At 38.1% G+C, this 21,371-nt stretch overlaps 1 protein-coding gene across 9 annotated transcripts in view; it reads right to left on the bottom strand.

Annotated features, from left to right (window-relative positions):
- Nucleotides 1-21,371, bottom strand: part of LOC100645413 (insulin-like peptide receptor) — a 43,076-nt gene that overhangs the window by 15,943 nt on the left and 5,762 nt on the right. For 6 of the 9 annotated variants that reach the window (XM_048408919.1, XM_048408916.1, XM_048408915.1 and 3 more), the window contains 7 exons: nt 6,103-7,197; nt 4,869-5,301; nt 3,540-3,690; nt 2,586-2,600; nt 1,563-1,740; nt 433-601; nt 317-346 (listed from right to left, as the gene is read on the bottom strand). In XM_048408919.1, the coding sequence (XP_048264876.1) occupies nt 317-346; nt 433-601; nt 1,563-1,740; nt 2,586-2,600; nt 3,540-3,690; nt 4,869-5,301; nt 6,103-6,371 (1,245 nt within the window). In that variant the 5' untranslated portion in view covers nt 6,372-7,197. The remainder of the gene's footprint in view (nt 1-316; nt 347-432; nt 602-1,562; nt 1,741-2,585; nt 2,601-3,539; nt 3,691-4,868; nt 5,302-6,102; nt 7,198-21,371) is intronic. The other 3 variants (XM_048408924.1, XM_048408921.1, XM_048408925.1) reach the window with 3 other exon arrangements.

Raw genomic sequence — 21,371 nt, 5'->3', positions numbered from 1 at the left:
CAATAAATAAAAAAAAAAAAGAAAAAAAAACTCACACTCGAACAATCTCATAAGCCACATCTTCGATCAGACGGTAGAACGTTATCACACCGTAGTTTGTTGGTATCTCTATCATCTTTGGCCAGCCCACAATTGTCAATTACCGTCACCCTTGATCTCTTCAAGTAGAACAAGAGATCTCATCGTTTTATAATTCTATCGGCGATTTAGTATTTTAACACCCGCGCGCGTTCTACAATAACGAACGTTCTCTCTTCTCATCGTGCGTTGAATTAAATATGAAGCGAATGTTCAACGCGACCGGTCTATACCTTACCTTCCCATTTTCCTTCCTTGATCTCGCAATCTGATCGCAATGTTGGTACACAATAATTAATCGTACGGTGGGATCGGAGTAAAGGACGAGAACACAAAGGAGAATATTTTACGTACATTGTTCTCGTCGAGTGCATCCTCGTAACCGTCAGGGCAATGAGTCACGCAGGATCCATTGAATGGTCTCCACGCCTGACCATCTTCCAGGACATAATATACTCGTCTTAGACGATTCATTCGTACACACTCATCCTTCGTGACGCAGCGTCTCGAGAGATAGGAGTATCTGTGGAACAGATCGTGTCGCGTTTATCCGGCTGCTATAGCTTGCCTGGAAACAGTTAGCAGCTCAAGGTCACTGCGATACAATCCCCCCACTATTCGTGTTCATAACGTTTGTGAAAGAATAGAAAGCATGACCGGCGACTTCCGCTCTCCTTTCCAAAGGAAGGATGCTTCAGAGTTTCAAGAGAAACTTTTTCCATAACTATGGAAATACGCGGCACCTTTGCAGTGAAAAAGACTTTTTCCAGCTACTCCAACACCTATCCATAAGTGTTACGTTGTTCTTGCACGATATCCGATAACTTGTACAAATTGTCGGAGAAATAATTAATCAGTTGGAATTTTGTGCATTCTGTAAGTTAGTTTCACAGATAGTAAATTTTGCAAAGTTTACTATCGATGAGAGAGAAAAGTAAGATGTATACGAGGATGTAATCACCAGAACCCTTCGAAGTTCGAAAGGATAAATCGTACAAGGTATCGCTAAATAATAAATATAAGACTTTTGCGAGAAATCGACGATTAAAAAGAAGTGAAAATAAAGAAGTTTTAAGGAAAGACAAAAAAACGCGAGTAACTTTCGGATATAGTTATTTTAAATCGTTGATTAAAATTACACAAGAGGGGCTGTAGTAATATATTTATAAAAATAAAATAAATGATATTACCGGTTATCAAACGAAAAATGTATTTTCTGAAAATCAAACGAATTAATTTTGGAAAGAATTTCTGTATAAATAAAAAAAAAAAATCAATATAGCTTCCACGGCATTATTTTAAATCGCTCGACCAATTTTCCACGAATATTTAACGTTACATTTACAAATAAAATCAACGAATACACAATTACGGATTACAAGAGAACAAATTTACGCTATGTGAAATTAACGATAAAAATATTTTTAAAAAGATAGTATATAAAGGAAGGAGAAACAAAAGTAAGCTTGCAGACTATAACTCACAGATCACTAGGGCAGGTTTCCACGCATTTCCCCTCGTGCCGATAATGCTTGCATACGTAACATTCGCTTTCCGTTGGACCGTGACACTCGCCCAGACACTGATCGTGACAATCCAGCCTTTCTGTTCTCTGACAGTGCTGTGAAGTCCAGCAGTAACCCCCGGGACAGTGGGAACATCCTGTAGCGGTGAAAAGTCGATTAAAACTATGGCTGCGTGGTAATTTTACTCGTACCTGAACTAATGCATCTTTAACATGCGAGCACGACGTTGGGAGGATCGTATACTGGTAATGTCGAATTGTAGAAGCTCTTAAACATACTTGAAGTCTCGTCACGAGTTCAATTGCTACAGTACGTGCGTTAGGTAGATACACGATTCTCCCTTGGGCAAATGTTATTGCTTCAATTTGTGACGATTAAAGAAAAAGCATTCACGACAATGAAATTATACGTATCGTACGATCGTGATTTCTTAAATATTTTCTATACAAAATAAATCGTATAAACTGCTTTGTTCATTTTCTAAGCAATAATAAGTAAGTAGTTCTTCTTTTCGTTCTGTTTTTCTCGTTTTAAAGTAAATCATTCGTCTAATAGATCGAACCAAATTATTGGAGAACAAAAACTAAATTTGTTTATATTCCGAAGTAACAGTGAAGTTTATATTTAGCTTTTTCTATGTTCTTACGGAAACCATAATTTTATAAATATTCCAAACCTAATCTTGACCAAAAAAAAAACTTCCACAAAATTTTTCCGTCCGTTTTTCATATTTTTAAGTAATCCAATTGAAAACTTTTAACTTACGGTTCAAATCCACAAGAAAAACATTTCGTCAAAGCCCTCGCACATATCTAATTACACGTAAGACTTTTTCGTATCTACGTATTGTGAGTAGTGGATTTTGCACATTTTTTCTTTACATCTAAAATAATGGTCAATGACTTAGTACTACTCCTCCCTATTCTTATACCTCTCATGCTTATATACTATGTTATATGTAGATTGGATTTAATATTCTACCGAACCGTTCTTCGCCTGCAACAGAAATGAAAAAAAAAGAAAGAACGAACAGCCAATTAGTGCAAAAGCAATGGAATTTTATACTTTAACGAGTTATATACACAATTAAAGAGCATTTTGAATCTGGACGTAATCCTACGAAGACTTTAATTCAAACAAAATCTTTTAATTATGAAATCGACCAAACAAAGAAAAGGAAGTTCATTAAGATCACAAAGAATAGAAAATAAGAATGAAAGATCAGTAGATTGCCTTTCCAAAGCAAAAGCACACCAAGCACAAGAAGCAAAGATCTCTGTGTCAGGATTAATCACTTAATCACATGCATGAAAAAAGCATACAGATTTGTAATTTCAATAAAATCGTATTAAAGAAAAAAAGAACAAAACATGATTGTAACAGTATGCTTGACACGATATGTTGTAAATCAACGAGTTTAAAAACAAGAACATCCCCGTTCAATCTTGCGATTCTTTAAATAATATCTGGTTCTGCCAGTCGAAATCAAGGCTCACGATGAAACCGATATTATAGAAAATAATTTACATTTTCACTTATCGAATGAAGAAGATTAGTCGATTTTACAAAAATAATTCCACATCTTCGTAATCGGCTGGCAACTAAGTGATTGCGGATTTTGTCATTAGGTGGTATTGGTAAAATCCGCAATCACTTAATTGCCAACCCAATAATTAGATACATTACCGCATTGTAATTACGTACCGATTATACGGATATTTTGTTTAAAAAAATGTCAATGTATTAAACGACAATTAAATATATTAGAACATTGTTCCATTTTTTCGAAATAAAACAAAACGTGAACGCGAATCATTTTTATCATAAGCCCTTTAATTATTAACACAGCATGTTCGTAACATGATATTCTACTTAAAGAGATTTTCATCAATTGAAAGAATAATAATATTAGCCGACTAATAAGTCGATAAATACCAGGGCAAGAGGCTTCCTCCCCGTTGTCCTTGATAACATTCTCTCCCGCGGAAACGATGAGGTCCCAGTCGAGGGTGGTGTAACACAACGCCGGATTCTTCTCGATCCGAACGCTGCCCCGTGAGATCTCGGTAAGTTTCTTCAAACCGATCTGCAAGAAAGAATTCCGCCACAAGGCGTCGATTTAGCTCCGATAAAGCTAACTGCTAGCCAGAGGTCGAACGACTGGTTAATTCGATTGACTAATTAACGTCACTTGACCCGCCGAGTCAACTAGCTACGTCCAGAAAGCAAATTGGAGAGATGCCTCTCTGTCAGGAACGTGGGAAATGATCCGAACACGTCGATCTACTTGTGTTTTTTGTATTGATCCTCTAACCGGTTCCACTACAACATAATTACTAATTCTCTTCGCTGTTTTTGATATACTATCGATAAACATTGCTTTGAAGTACGTAATAAATAAAAAAAAAAAAAAAATAGTTTACGCTTGTAAAGTGGTTTATATTTGCAAACTGGTTCGCATTTCAAATTCTTTATTTTACTCGATTGACAAGACATACCTTGGTCTATTTAATGGAAATTTTATTTCTGTAAAGAACGGGCAATGGCTCGTAACGCCGAGGTAATTAGAAATGAATTGTAGAATAAAGAAAGTAAGTTAGGACATGATTAAGTTCCGAAGGTTTTAAGGATACAGTGCCATAGTGTGTGCAAAAAAAAAAAATGTCATTCGAACAGAAGAAACAATCTTTAAAACAAAACTTTAAAATAATTAAATTATTATACGATTCTCGAGCCGAAAGTTATTTCAAATTTACATATATTCATATTATAAGTACATATTGAAGTTGATTCTATCTCTAACATAGATACATGGTTTATGTTGAAATAAAACTAAAATTTAAACTAGCAGGCTAAAATTAAATTCAACTAAATGCTAATCAAATATCTTTAAATCTTTTTTAATTATCTATCTGTTGCGTTCGAACAAGGAGAACATCGATCGAATACAAAACAGAGAATACAGAACGAACTGCGGAAAAATGATATTTCTCTGTGCAAATATTTGCCAGCGGTGTGAATATTGATTTATTTTCAGAAACAACACGCGAATTATTAGCACCATCTCTTTTTTTCCAGAGTCAACCAACTTTCTCCCCCTACTCCCCCTCTCTCTCTCTTTCTCTCTCCAATATGGCTGGACAATATTTGCTTCGCAAACAGAGCTATTATTCGATCGTCGCTCGTTTACTTTTTCACACCGCGGATACCAGAAGTAAAAACTTCGCAGCGCAGAATTATAAATCGTACCTACGTAATACTTACCTCCTGTAGATTCTGCATCTCGTACACCATGAACGCGTAATCGGTCAGCAAGATGTTGCCTCTGATCACCTCGAGATTTGGAAACAGATTGCTGAGAGTCTTCAATCCATTCACGCGATAGAGAAGCAGGTAGCCAGTGATTTCCCGAAGTTTGGGAAAAGTGATCGGTTGAAAGTCCGTCTCGGAGTTATTCTCGATGAGGACGATCTGCAGAAAGCCCTCTATCACGCGACAATCCTTCATAATGCCGAAACCAGACGCGCTGTTCCGTATATCGATGCTCTGGCAAATTCCATCGCCAATCGTCACGTTTTTGTTTGTGACCCTTCGTCGACCCTTCTCGTGAACCACGTCGATTGGTTTTGCGTTCGATTTAGGGAGGTTCGGTAGTTGGCCCGGTTGCTGGGTCAATTTTGCGTTGGCTTCCGTCGACCTGTCGTCATTAGGCAACGAATTTAGCCGAAATCGCTCGAGAGTATCGTAAAATGTACGGCGAGGTGCGATTTGTTCGAATCAGGATTGAAGGTTCTGTATTTGGGTTAGTCGAAGAAGGTCCAAGTTCTCTTTTCCTTCCATGTACGTGCAATACTTTAAATTTTGTTTCTTTATATATGGGAAGAAATTCTTCTTCTTAGGAAATTGTATTGCTGCTTTGGACAAATAACGATACGTCTTAGAGAATAATCATTTTTTGAAAAGACAAGGGAGATTAATTTTAACCAATTATGCTTGATTAGATGTTTTAAAACATTGCGTTTTCAAATAGGCGATAGAAGAAATTAATTACAGTATAAATTAGAGACATAGATTAGACGCAACAGACACAGATTAATGTTAACGTAAATTACAGACAAATAGGATTAGGATTTGGGATACGGGAAATTATTCAGCGCAAAAAAGTGCACAGAAAACGTGCAAAAGGTTTTGTTCTGGGATTCTTCGTTGGCACGCAAATCGGCTCTCAAATTATGGTATCTACGCCTCCTGCACGCAGGTCTCCATACATTTCAATACCGATTTCTCTGCAAACGAGCAACCCTACGAGAAAGCTTCTTCCACGTTTTCTTCTCAATTTTTTGCAAAGAATTATTATTACGCTTTATATAACTCAGGTATCCAAAAACAATTCCCTTCAACCAAAGGTGAGTTAAGGACCCACTAGTAATGGCGTGATCGATTAACAACGTAAAGTCCTTGATCAAACAAACAATCAGCTCTTGTCAAGAGTATATACCTGGAAGCATCGATGGCCCTGTTGCTTCTGTAGGAAACGATCCGCTCGTAAAACGGATCGTCAGAATCGTCCAGGTTCCTCTCGCGACGTCCGTTCCTAGGGGTAGCCTTCTCGGTGTTCGTATATGCGTAATTCGCTTCGTATCTGCTCCTAATCTCGTCGTTGTCATCGTCGAGGCTTGTCCTGTACCGAACTCTATTTGGTTGGCAGCAGGACAGCAGCGTTGTGGTGGAAAGGAGCACGACCACCAGTAACCACCTCATCTTCATCTTCCTGTCTCAGGCAAGACTGTACTATCGAGAAGGCGATCGTCAAATCTTCCCAAATTACCCCACCCTTTAACGTGTTTCGCCTCCCCACCTCCACCAGATCGATCGATCGTCGAACAAAGGCCCTCTCTGTGTGTCAAGCGATTCTAAACAGTTTGATCTCAGTCGATGGACCTCGAACAAGATCGAACAACAGACAACACGGTTTCGCTTCTCCTCTTCCAGATCCAAGGAACTCGAACGATCGTTTGCCTCGAGCAGAATCGCTAGTTACTCTCTCGTTAGACCTTTTTTCCACCTCTGCTCGTTCTCGGACGAATCGTTAGGATCGCGCGAAACTTGCAAATATCATTCTACCAAGAATCGTGACTCAGGTTTCCAGCTATGTAATATATTATAGTTCCGTGACGATTTCGACTTTCTACCTTGTGCAAACGATTAACAAGCACGATGAACTGCGGTCACAGCTGGTTTAATGACTGCTCAACGACCTGGTTTGCGGATCTTCCGGCTTCATGCTTCGTTCCTGGCCGATAGTAAATCGCGATCCTCGATCTACGGTCTTATAGATCGATCTTAGGGCTCTTCTTGCTAGTTACAATTAGAAAAGCGAATTTTTAAAAAAAGAAGATCGACTCGATGCAGATAGTTAGGACTCGGATATATTCGATCGAATGGTTTAGTTTCTTCTTGTTCTTTTCCCTTTGTTGTTTTCGAAGCCTTTCTCCAGAACCAGTGTGTAAATCCTGGACAAAGCGATGCTCAAAGAAGCTTCTTATTGAAGATGAAGAATTTTCCGCCCCTCATAGCTGTACCAGTGCGACGCCTGCAAGCAATCGAACGGCACAAATGTGACTAGCCGGATTCGTGTCCGATTCAGGCAATTCCTGATGATTATTCAAACGTTGTTTAACGGATTGTCGCAGTGGTCGTCGGCAGAAACGCGAGACTAACCGACCACACAATCCTTTAAGAAGTTTCACACAACTTTTATTCGTAGCACTGTGACGTGTTTACGCATTGCTACAAAGGTTTCTCTAAATTCAGAATTTGGGATTTCTTACATTTTCTTATTATCGTATGGCTCGGTTTTGTATTTTAATATTCGTATAGTCGAAAGAATTCGTGCGAATTCCGGCTATGAGTATCATAAAGTTTATTAGAACTTTAAAGAATTTCAATATTTTATCTCTCAAATTTCTCGAAGTTAATCGTTATTCTTACTAAAAAAAATGTCAAATATTTGCCTGGACCAAAGACCGCATAATGTGGTAAAGACGTTGATAAACGTTTTAAAATTTCGTTAAACTTTGTATAAGCTTAAAACGTGAACAAGCCAGTCCGCTTATATCCGGGGCATTAATTTGTAGAATGAGGTACCTGCAGTAACAGTCATGGAACGGGATGATTAAAATCGCACGAGGAAATCGCGTGTCATCAGCAAATTTGAGAACGCCAAGATCGTACACATTTGGTGCTTTGGTTGCGGAAACGTAAATCATTAAATTAGGAAATAATTAAGGAGAGTAGATAAAATGAGCGGTGATCATGAAGTGTCTTTAACCGGTGCACTTAATCTAACAAAGTTGCAGTAAAAGGTGGCGAACACCTGGACAAGCCACAGCTGTTTTAATAAACAGCTTTCACGGGTTACCAGCGAAAAAAGGAACGGAAAGAGAAGAAAGAGAAAAAGAAAAATGACTTGCATATTCATGACGCTGCTTATAACCGTGCGAGTGCCGTTTTGTCACGCGAGTTGTAGGATTCACGAAATTTTAACTCGATAAGCAGTGAAAGCATCTCGTAATCTTCGCCGTCCACTTTCTGTTCTTTCGTATTTTTTTAGCCACAACGTCCACCCTCGATAAGACGCCCAAAAGATCTCACGATTCACGCAGGCTCTTATATCCATAAACGTATCGCATAACGTTCTTTATAAAGTTACGAGCATAAATCACGGACGGTGTTCGACTTAACAGCAGAGCTGCCTTGCAAAAATTGCAACCACATGGGTGCACCGATTCACTCGCAAGCTGAGTGACTCACGAGCTAACAGACACATTGATGAAGGAACTTTTGAACTTGACTTCCGAACGAAATGGAAGAAAAATAAAAAGAAAAAGCAAGGAGTAAAAAAATAAAGAATTTCGTGAAACCAGACTAGTTTCGTCGGGGTTTCGTGGAATTCCCGTCTCACCGGCGAAGAAAAGATAAAAAATATAAGATTGGAATGGCCAAACGCGTTTTTACTCGCGGGATCGCTAACCTCCAGAGAATTCTCTATATCTTCAGAAATTGTGCGGAAAGAACGCGTTTCGCGCAATATATCGAACGTAATGTTACAAATGTGGACTTTGACACCTTCCCACTCGCATAAATTTACCGACAACTTTAACTGTTGTAAGCGGCGCTTTTTGGTAAAAAGATTTCAAGTTGCTCTACATTATGTAAAAGGCCGACCGGCGCGTGATAATAACGTGGTACCTAACTGGATGATGAATACCGGACATTAACTTTTAGCCTGCGCTTAGCATTTTTGTTACTCCGGTATCTTGTATGCAAATATTTCCAAAGGAGGAGATTTTTTCCTATATGCAACATAGTCCGTGTGGTTTGCACAGTAATTGCACGGTTCATTTTTATTTACGTGACGAGTATAATTATGCTCCACTGTCAGGTCTGGGAACAAGTTTTCTGCGGTGAATCCAAGGATCCGCTTCTATATTCATCAGATATCCACTCCTTTCCAGCCCAGAAATTGGAATTTATATCTTGTCAAGTTTGTACGAGGAATGGTCGACACGTTGATGCCTCATTTTGAAGTTTTCATTTCTCCTTTTACATTTTTTCCTTTTTTTTTCTTTTTTTTTTTATTTTTACACTCTTCCTTTTGTGGACAGATGAAGATGAGAGGTTGGTTATCGCGAAGAGAAATTGATCGTTTTAATATGGTTATTAGGAATATTCAGGTTGCTTCAAATGGTAATTAGCCTGATACTTTGACGTAACTAACGATGAGTATCCAAGTTGTTATAATTTAACGAACAAATTGGAATATGTATGAAATCTTGTTTGATAAGATTCAGAAATTTGTAAAGTGTCATTTCAGTAAATTAAGCTACACTTAATGGACAGTGGAATTATTGGATAATCTGCTATCGAGTCACTCTGATTAGATTATTCTGTTTCCTATCATTTCGTAGAAACAAGCAGATAAAATTACAAGAAGTTTCATAAAGAGGAGAATTGAAAAACATCTTGCTCTCGTCATTGCAGGTAATCGTAAGAAAAATTCTTGAAATGTCTTTGAATAAAAATTTGAAAGATAAAAGAAAGAAGAAATCAAACAATAGTCTCGTAATCAACGTATTCGTTCGAAAACAGAAGCCTGTTTTTGTTAAATAAGAAAAGTTGGAAAAGTCGTTTCTTCTATGCAACATTCTTTCCAACGATATTTGAAAACAACGCGATGACATTTGCCCCACAACCATTTTAAATGCCATCCATAAAGATAAAAAAAAAAGTAACAAGCAGGAAGGAAAATAGCTTGATAGTAGCTTCGACCGGCAAATTTCATGGTAGCGTAATTACATAGAGGAGAAGGAAGTCTCAGAGGAAGTAACACAGTAACTGAAAATTTACTACAGATAAAATGACGATAAAAATACTTGAACTCGGTCGCAAGAAGAAACAGAGTTCGTTATCGAATTATTCTCATGGTACTTAATTTATCCACTTCATTCTCTTTGTTGGAACCCAATAATTCATCCTATCGAAGAACTTCGATAAACTCGAGACGATTAATTGAGAGGATTGGCTGATATTCATTTTGAAACAAATTGCGATAATTACAAGTGCTAACTATATATATATAACTATATATATTCCTGACTATATCGACCGACTTTTCAACTCTGAAATTGCGTTAAATTTGTTTGACCTCGTTTGTGCAAATGTCTAAGCAAGACATTTATTCACTTGCGAAAATTTGACAAATACGTAGCAACACATAATATGCAAATACATAACTATTCGGTAAAGTAATTATAAATTACAAATTATATTGAGAAAAATTACAGATTGTTAACTCTTGTTCCAGATATTAGGGAGCTATTAGGGTTTTTTTTCAACAACTAAAATATTCTACAATTATTATTTTTGTTTGGATATCGTTTCCTGTAAAATATCTCTAATTCCTTATCTTTTTTAACGACTTTCAAATTATTTCCCTTTTCGACGAGCCTAGATAAAACAGCAAAAATACAATGATTTTACGAAAGTAAAAACGAAACTAAAATGAACGAACTTATCAAACGGTAATGGAAACATTCAGGTGGCTTTTAGCTCGACTGAAAGTGTTCATCATCGAGTAAATCGTATACTTATTGGTTTCTCTCGCGAATACAAAATAATTTAGTATGCAATTTAAGTTCCACCTCTTTAACTTCCTCCTTGGCTCCTTCTTCTTCCTTTTCACATTAAGAAGTAATGCCGAAGTAAACAGATTTGTTTTGGTCTTGGTACGAGTACTTGACATTTTCGAGTATTTGATTCGCCCTGATATCAAGCCATTCCAAATTTCCGAGATAATCCACGCACTTGAAAAACAATTCATAAGAAATTCCACGAAGTGAATGGTCCATACGTTTCTCGTGCTCGTAATTAAATCTGAATCTAAAAACTCGGATGGTCATGAAAGAGCCCGAAATCGTACGAACTGGCGTCATTCCGCCCATTCATAAGTTGACGCGGCCCTGATAACGAGCTGATAAACAGCGTGTCTGAGCCCTCGTTTCTTATCAGCCACTCTGCCAAGGAATTCGTGACGATACGTGATCTAGACGACATGAATAATTCGTAACGCAGAGAAGTGCGACGTCGAATTTCGTTAGAGAAATATGCCCACTCAAAATAGAGTCTATTATAAACAATAATAGATAAATCTTTGAAACAGGGATGCACGATCGACGTAAAACGGCCAATTCGCGTTGTTTCATGAGCTTTCAACGGGGAATGGAAAATAAGTTTTACTATAAAGTACATAGAGAAAATCCAGGCTACATATATTTCAGTCTGTATGAACTTTATAGAGCATTTGCATAGCATAGTATCGAGAGTGTTGGATAATCTATTTGCGAACGACCCTCAAATTATTTCGAGCAACTGGCGTATATCAGAAATAAATCATAGTATCTATTCTGTTCACATTTGAACCGATCCAAAACAAACAGGCTGAAATCATTTCGAATTATTGGCAGGATAAAACAAAAATGATCGTACGTTTAAAGTTAAGCCCAAGATATGCTACAGTGGAGAAGAGCATATTCTCTTTTCTTCTTTTTCTGTACAATGCTGTACAATGTTAACTGTTCTAAGTCCAAACGTTAACTGTTTACGAGTATAGCTGACTGAATACCAGTGATAAAGCTTGAAACCGATCTGAGAATACATTTACGAGTTACGATGGACAACGAACTGTTCAAATAATTTTCTGGTCTTTCCAAAGTATACGTTCCTCCAATAAATATTTTCCATCTTCTATACGCATTTCCGGATTTCTGTTTCAAACTTTACCAACGTGATCGTGCCAATTGTATCATATCGTCGTGTATCATAAAAAATCTTTTGCGTGACGCACGCAGTATATTTACAGAAATTGTCCGTAAGTGTTGGAATAAATGGAAGTGACGGTGAACGCGTTAATATGATATTCGCCATGAAGAATGCGGGAAAGCGAATTTACAACGACGAATTCGCGTAAAACTTTGCCGACGAATTTCAAGTTCGCGAGAGATGCTACAAACTCGACAGAAATTCGACTGGTGTATACGGTCGCGCGTCCTCGAAATGACAAGATTCGACTTTCATCGATATTCGACGACAACTTGCAAAATTAATTAACGCATCGAGGTAGCTTGGCACGCTCGCGTTTGGTTCTTAGCACGAAAAGTATGCCAGCCGCAGCCCAGGGCCGGCATAGTTGTGCGGCTATGTTATTTCGTCATAGTACGAACGTGCACGAATTTTCAGTCGAACAACTCATCGCGCTATTTATTAGCAACTTTTACACCTCTCGGTCTAAGAAACCTGCATCTTTCATACACTCGTCACGCGTTAAAATCGTGCTACTTACGACGAAATTTCGGCAGTGAAGCTTCGCTCGTTGCGATCTTTTCTTCATACGAATGTAGATATCGTGAAACGTCGTACACAGCCTAATACAGATTTCAACAGTTTAAACTTGGTCTCTTACGACCTTCGCCCGACACGAATCTTGATGTTCTATTGTGTTAGGTCGACCGAGAAATTTTATCGTCAGGTTTTCTTTGTATATTTACGAGTAGATCGTGTACGTTCAGACGTTCGTACAATTTCATGTTTTTATTCACAAATGCAATTGAAGTAGGATCCGAGTAAAAATTTGCTTCGCCTAGCGAACACGATAAGAAGTATGTGCTTCGCTCTGGATATTTAAATTTCTTATACATAAACAATAAACACATAAACGTGCGCTGCCTATTTATTTCTGTATTTAATATATGACAGTCCATAATATGTACTTTGCTGAACAAATTACTTGTTGAAAATTCGATCGATCGATTGTTCGGCGACGAAACGCACCAGAAATCTGGCATTTTGTTCAAGCTTCGGAAAAGATATACGATAAAAGTAGTTCTCTCAGCCTTTCTGAAATATAAATTGGCAATTTCTTCGGGTGTTTATAAAACTGCCCGATAGGAAAAATATTCGATGCTGAGAATCAGGTCGTAGGCTAGTGGCAGGAAGAATATTTTAATAAGAAAAATAAGAAATTTAACGAAAACGACGCTATATCGAAGACTAATTAGTAGAAATTCCAGTGCGAATAATTGCTTCCCATCGTTTCGAAGAACAAAAACGACAGAACTTTTCGACGTACCTGATAGAATTTTAAATTCTTTCGTTCTATGTACCAATCGTGATGTACGACCGACTGGATACGATCGACCGAGAATTAGTTAAAGGTTGATGTGATCGTGAACTTTCGAGGATGTTAACGATGTTTCGTTCGCGACCTCACGTTTTCCTCGTGGTTGCTACTTGATAGGATATCCGCGATTCAGAAACGAATCACGTAATTCCAGGGATATACACATACATATTAATTTCTTCCTGTAGACCATGAACGAAGATTAAACGATTAAACTCGCACCCTCTGTGTGCTTAATTTTCCAGATTTTAACTAATAACTAACAACGGTTCGGTGTACTTAGTTTGAAATATTATTCGTGGTAAGGTTAATTAATTTGAAATTCTACGGTATACCTCGGTACAAACTCCCTGTAAATGGTTCGTAGTTTGGTAAAAAATGTCCCAAGTTCTTGTTTGCAGGATGCAGACTCGCGTGTGAAATTATAACATAAACGCGGACGATCTTGTGCCATTTCTTTTCGCATTTGACCATCGTTTAGCTTTCCATTGCACTTTGGTTTTCATTTAGTTACGATTTGTATTTAGTTTCAACTTGCAAGCCATCGAAAATTCTCCAAACCATTGGATTTTAACTTTACCAGCATACGATCGAGTCACGGGAGAAACAAATTCGTTGACTGTATTCTGACATTAAAATGAAAATATAAAAGAAAAATATCTTTCTAAGTGAAAGAAAATTAAGTTGATCAGTTTAGCTTCCTAGTAACTCGATTTTAACTTTGTTGAAACCTGTGTCACTCGTATTAGCCACGATTTCACTCAATTATGTAGGAAGGAAAAGAAGACCAAAGCAAATTTACCCCGAGACAGCTCATCTCGCGAATCCCATGAGTCACGATAAACCCTTCTATCACGAACAACCTTATCAACCCTGATACGAAAGAAAAAGAAGGAAAAGCGGAGAAAAGTACTCTCTTTAGAGGCGACTTGTTCCATGGCACGTAACGAAAAGACTAGCATCGCCATAACGCACATTGTTTTCCCTCGCAACCCATTTCCGGTCTCTCTGTTCGCCTCATGCTGACGCAACAAACGATAACAGAGAACAAGAAACAAAACAAAAAAAAAAAAAATAGAAATATAGATACGTTACCGCCTACAAATATGTAAAATACTCTTTAAACGAACCTGCTTATTATTATTTTATTTATTATTAAACATGTTCCTCTCTCGAGTGACACAGCTGTACATACAAATGATTTCGACTTAAATCTATTTATAAAGAAATGAACAGTAAAGGCAGGTTCTTCTATCACAACTTTGAGAATATATCAAAACTATCCATCTTTTGATCTAATTATACCAAACATCTAAATATAAATGGTAGCTACAGATGCGTATGTTTACGAGCTGGTGCTTTTTTATCATCTTTGCGCAAAACCGACGAATTTTCATTGTCTTGAATGGACGTGAGCGAGCGAGACCCTACGAAATAATAAGAAAGACAGAAACGAAGCGGTGGAGCAAAATCGTTTGAAAGAACGTCAACAAGCTGACTCACGAACGAAGCGTTATGTTAACCGGACCATAATTAGATGGACATGACGTTGTAACCTCGTGCCGAAACTTTCCAGCTCGAGAATTCGTCCGGAACATTCTGTAAGCTTATTTTGCTATGAAGTCGTGGTCCTCGTTATTGTTACACGCTAATTAAATCCATTGATAAATTACGCGTGATTACGTATAAATGGAAATTTGGAAGTATTTGCAATTTTTTTTCAAGAATTTCGAATTGTTCTGTAGGAGCTGCAGCTCGCAGCTGCGATGACAGGAAAATATAATGATGCAATAGAGCCACGGAATTGATTTACATTCCCGAGGAATGTATCTTCATCAGTTAGCTGTTTTTGACGAGTATATTCTTCATGAAGAGATGGCAATATTTTCAATATGAAGAGATGACGACGAGCCTGTCGATAATAAAATTAAAAAATAAAACAGTCGCTTCATTATAATTTAATTCTGTGTAATGACAGCCACGTATACTCTGTGTTCGACGAGTATATTCGTCGCAGCTTACATTTTCCTACAAGTTTTAGGTACACGTTTCTCAAAGAGGTGGCAACAGCTAACTGTTTGAATATTTTAATTTTATCATCGTGCCAAAATAAAGATCGACGTAACAAAATATTCTTAACGTTAACATATTCTTTATTTTTAATCGAAACAAACCGAAACAAAGTATAATTAACATTTTCGTTGCATTATCACAAATTCGTTAACTAAATTTGAAATTTCAACTAAATGAAAAATATTCGAAATAAATCCACATCGGTGATTGGCAAATTATATCTGCAAATTATTATATTTTATATTTCCTCCGATAATAACATCCGATAATAACGATAACGATGACAAACTCGATAATAATCATTCGGATCGGTAAATCGCAAAAGCCGTACATACCAAACATGAAATATTCGCCAATTAATTGAATGGACAAGATACGGATTGATTAAGCAATGATGTTGACCGTATCATCGCGAACGAATGTAATATCGATACAATTAAAATTCTCCAATGAAATTGAGAAGAACGTTCGACTGCTGATAATTAACGTGCAAATGGTGTTTTACGAGCAGAAAAAAAAAGAAAGAAATAACTCTTGGTGTAACAGGCAACGAAATCAGCGATGCAAAATGCTCGACTGGTAAAGATACAATTAGATTAGTCGTAATTACAGCTTGTAACAAGACGATACGCACGGTATTTTACTACCGCAAGACTGTGTGAAATTACGTATTTGTACATTAAGGATGGACTGCGAGGCTCGTTAACGTCTTAATGATAACGATCATGAAAACCATACGTATGCTTGCTAATATCTTACTATGTTATTAGTCCTCGAGTATCGGTGTTCAAATTATTGCGAAATACTTTATGCCGTTCTTTAAACTTGCACTTTAGCTTCCTCGATGGTTTCACTTTGACTTATTATAGAACTATCATTTCTACAGACTGTCTGTACGTTGACAGTAATCAAACGACGATACGTATTGATATCGAAAAACATCGGTCGAGTCGAGCACCATTAACATTTTTCAACACATTAATATATCAACACGAGAGACGCCAACATTTACACGCCGGTATCAACTTTTCTACGCTATTGCTACGCAGTATCTTCTTTTTCCATTTCTTCTAGCGTGTTTTTATCGAAACCAAAAATAAATCACGAAAGGCCATGGAAGGAAAAATCACAAGCAACAAGTAATAATGCAGGAAGGAAATTCTTTCGAGCTTATCCCGAAACGAGGACACGATCGGTTTAACGAGATGCGAAACCAAGACGAGTGCAACCAAGAGATAATAGCGTATTATTTCTAGAAACGCAAATAATATTCACGCGCGTAAACAACGTTCACCGTTGCGGCAAACGAGACGATGACGATAGAGAAATCTCATTTACGTGATTACGGGCCGGATCATCGGGCAAACGAGATTAGACAAAGGGAAACGGGAATGACAGGACGAAAAATTGCGTCATTGCGTCGTTACTTTGGTCGTTCGAGCCATGTGACTTATTCCTCGTTTCCTGCAAGGTTCCATGCGGAGGGCGCACGAAAATTAAGGAGGAACGACGCAGAAAACGGACGATATTCGGTCTTCGAGTAACACGCGACGATCGATCAACTAAAATGGCGCACGTTTGACCCCCTCCAATCGTGGCAGCTTCGTTTAATATACTGTTCGAAATGACGCTAGCGTATCACGTGACTTGGGAGAATGATTCAAACGTCAGTTTTAATACAACGACGTGCTTTCACCGCAAGGTAATATACAGGATACGACAGTACGTAAAATGGTAAATTATGAAAAAGAGGGAGGGACGTTTACGATCGATTTTCCTGCTCGCTCGTAAAAGTCAAACGCTTCTCTATGGATCTTTTACATTCCACCGTAATCCCGAGTCTACGCATCGGTGCGGAGCTTCTGATGATAAACGTTTCCTCGCTTAGACGTAAACACAAGTTCGTTCATCGCGGACAGTCTAAAAAGACCATAGCGTCTGATTGCGACGAAAAAAACACGCGGAAGAAGAGACGCATCGACAGAGAAATGCTTTCATCGAAGTTAGTCAACCATTAAATTACTATCCCCTTACTTAACATCTATCGCCACCAATTTGATCCACTTTCACCGCTTCTATCTGCACCAATTTTCGATATTCAAATAATACCAGATTCTACAATCTATGAATATCTACGAAAACAAAACGAAACAAAATTGCGACACACTAAAGAACACCGAAAAACAAGATTAACTTTGCCGAGCTGCTGGGAAATCGTATTTTCTTCCTAGTCAAGATACGATGTAATAGGAATTCTATCTATTTATTGGGTTGGCAACATTACCACGTAATGACAAAATCCGCAATCACTTGGTCGCCAACCAAGCAGGTCGGAAGAACAGCGACAGAATAAAATAAAACTAAATAAGAATCTTTTTCCTATTGTTTAAGTATAGGATGAAAATTCTCACAATAGAAATTTCCATCAATGCGGAGAAGTTCGTGAGAAAGATAGTAGAAACGACGAAATCTTTACATCGAAGAAATCAAAGACAGATAAAAATGCAGTTAAACTTTTAGTTGGAGAATGTGTTGAGAATGAGAATATGCTTCTGAACACTGCTAAACCAGCTCATGAGGATCTAAAAGTTCTATATGATATTTCCTACATTTGTCTCATCTTCCTTCCGAATCTGTACCCATTTTCCACCGAGTCCCTCGAGTTTCCCTTCGCATCGACGACGTAACGTCAGCAGCCAGATAGAGGAGCAACAGGCGATATTCAAAAGTGTACAGACACATTTCTGTAGAAAAGACTTCGAGTAAGGCCCGGTGTAGATAAACGATGTCATGTAGTTGCGGCTTTCTACATACAAGTGAAGCTGTGAGGAGACTTGGCAGCTTTAGCACGTAACATATAATATACGAAATACGTATCGGATTGCAATAGTAGATCGTACAATACGAGTCAAGACATAACAAAATCGCGTAATATTTATTACGCACATATTGTACGGTGTTTTTTTACTCCGTGATTGTTTACAGCGACGACTAAACCGAGAATTTTTATGCAAATCCATATGTATTTTAATTATACAGATAATTTCAAATGGTAGTTACTATCTCAGTTGATTAGACAAAGAGTATAGTACAAACATAAATTTTTATTTCGTCGCATTCTCCGGTTAGTTTCTTAACAAAGTGCTATAAATTGCCAGAGTGGCGCAACTATTTCAAGATAACACAACAAAGCAGTGGAATCTTTTCTTAGTGTGCAATGGTAAACACGTGTTAATTTCTATTTCTGTGATTTGAGAATTTCATCGTTCATTCTCTCCGCAACAGCTTCGCTTGCAAATTTTCTTCTTTCTCGATTGACCACAACCACTGACGTACGCGCATTGTGTGATTAAAAATACATGCAAATCTGTCGAATCACACATTGAAGATAGGTCGTGCATCGAGTAACGGCGATTAAGACGAAATCGGAACGGGATGCAGCATCGCATCTCTCGTCTGCACTGCATCGGTTCTAATCCACACGATGTATCTACATAACCAGACTATCGATTTGAATGATCATCAGGATCAGACTCCGTACAACAAGGGGCCAGTTAGCCGCTCTTGTATCAGGGGTTAATGGCCTCCGGAAATTGCTATTATTCGCCGTAGAATCAAACCGTTGCAACGCAAAATTATACAGTTGGGCATTTATACTTAGCCGGCGATTAACCTTACGGTTTATTTTCGATTCAATTTGTATCCTTCTAACGTTAAAAAATATATCGCGAGTTTCGGTAAAATAAACCGGGGCACCGTTATTGGCGAAAGATGGAAATATAAAAAGTCGAGGATCGCAACAAAGTTAAATTAACGAAAAGATGTACTTTGCATATTTTGTTTCGTGGGATCGCGTGATTCGATAGACGATCTATTTTCAGTGGGTTGCGGAATCGATCGAAGGCGTGGAAACAAGAACATATAAACACCGTGAGAAAACGCTTCCAGGAAGCTTCAGCAACGGCCCACGCATTGCTTTTGCGTCGTCCCAAATTACGTGTGTCAAGAGATCACGGCCTCTTTTGGCCTCTCCCACCCTCTTCGGTTTATACTACTTGCTCACCGACAGACGAACGCTTCGAGGACATTTCGAGCCGTTTACGAGGAAATAGATGCCTCTTGGGCTTATATGGCCACGTGTGTCCTTTTCGGCCGATTTGACGTAGTCACAATATGCAGGCTGATTCATTGGAATTTTGGGATTTATGGTGTACGAATAAGCGTGAAGCTCGATTACGCAAAATTTAAATGATATTCAAAAATCGTACGATATATTCCATAAACGATCACCGAATTTCGGCTTGATAGCAAAGGCTAACACATAATTCGTCACAATTCGTTGTTCCTCTTCTGACTCTTACGAACAGCTTTTACAAACAAATTATTTTCGGCGTATTTTCACGCCGATCATGTAACGATAAATATTTCCCACGTTGTCGCTCCCTATATCGATATTATAAAAATTTGTTTAAAGTACAACTTCAAATGAAAATTTTATATAAAAAGGATACTTCTATGTGACCGTGTAAAAATTAAACGATAACCTGGAGAAGGCATACGCTTACTAACGCTAACAGATATAAAACATGTTAAAATTGATGATATTATGCTACCATAAGTTTGTAGAAAAAGAAGTCCAGAGAACAAAATTGCAAAGAAGTTCCATCAGTAGAAATCTTGAAGTGACCTTAATTTCTCCACCTGTATCAATTCGTCACGAAATTCCAAACTGCTCTCTCGATTACTTCTGACCTACGTACAGTTATTTGTCCTTAATTCGGTGTATATTGGAAGACACAGAAAAAGCTAACATATCGTCTTAATGATTTCATCGATTTCGATCATTGTTACAAATAGATAGGCGCGTTTTGTGTGACAAGAATTATTTGTTACTTGGAAATTGAGTTCCCTGCGGCGAGCATACGAAGCGCGATACCGCGCTAATTGACCGACATTTTCGTCGTCCTTGACCGTCACATTTTCCTCTTCCATGGAAACCTCGATCTCCTCAAACGGCCGTATTACAGCCGCGACCTTCACGCGAGGAAATTTCCACTTTTCCATTGGACGAGCACGTAACATCCAGCGAATGGATATCTCCACTTCGTAACTTTCATTTTCGTGCCGGTCAGTTCGTTGCTAGTGGTGGTCGCTGTGATAGCGCAAGTACCGCGCGTATTATACACCGGGATGAAAATCGCGAAAACGTGGAAGCACGGCTATTTAACTTTCGATTGAATCGGACGTTCAATTTTCTGTCAGAACGCAAATTCTCGCTAATCTTAACCCATCGTAGCTGGGACTTACGTTGACGCAGCATTTCATTTCATTCCCTTTTGATCGATTCACGTTATTCAACTCTGTTAAATTCGTTGAATTTATGCGATGCTGAAAAACAGTCGCAAGAATTCGCTGAATATTACTTTCGTTACTACTTTACTCGAAGCGTTAAATACAAAAATGTGTATCACTACGATGAACTAGCTGTTTCCTTTTCCAAATAAATAAGACAAATAAATAAGCTTGCAACCAAATGCTACGTTATCTACGCCTAAGTTGTATAATAGTACTCGATAAACGTAGTAACGTAATAGAAACGTCGACAGGATGCTAGATTACTTATTCTACGATTTTCATTCATGAAAGAAAAAAAATCGATTAAGATTAATGGAAACCGAAGAAATTGCATCACGGTGGTCGCGATAACACGTTATCACTGCAAGGTATACGTCATGTGTGTCACAACCGTTGCGTCGAACTCGTTGAATCGGTTCGCGTTACGTAGGTAAATGTTTGCTGCGCGTCTCATTAAAAATTAGCCGTACACGTTCATTGTCTTTGCTCGTAGTCCGATCGTTTCGTCGACCGAGTCGTTCTATATTAAAACCGTTGGAGAAGCGTTCCTCCCCAAACGCACCGGACCGCGATACTAGGGAGATAATCTCGACGTCGTTAAA

This window comes from Bombus terrestris, chromosome 9 (genome assembly GCF_910591885.1).
Source record: "Bombus terrestris chromosome 9, iyBomTerr1.2, whole genome shotgun sequence".
Lineage (NCBI taxonomy): Eukaryota > Metazoa > Arthropoda > Insecta > Hymenoptera > Apidae > Bombus > Bombus terrestris.
Note: the sequence above shows the minus strand (reverse complement) of the source record. Positions and strands in the feature narration are given on the sequence as shown.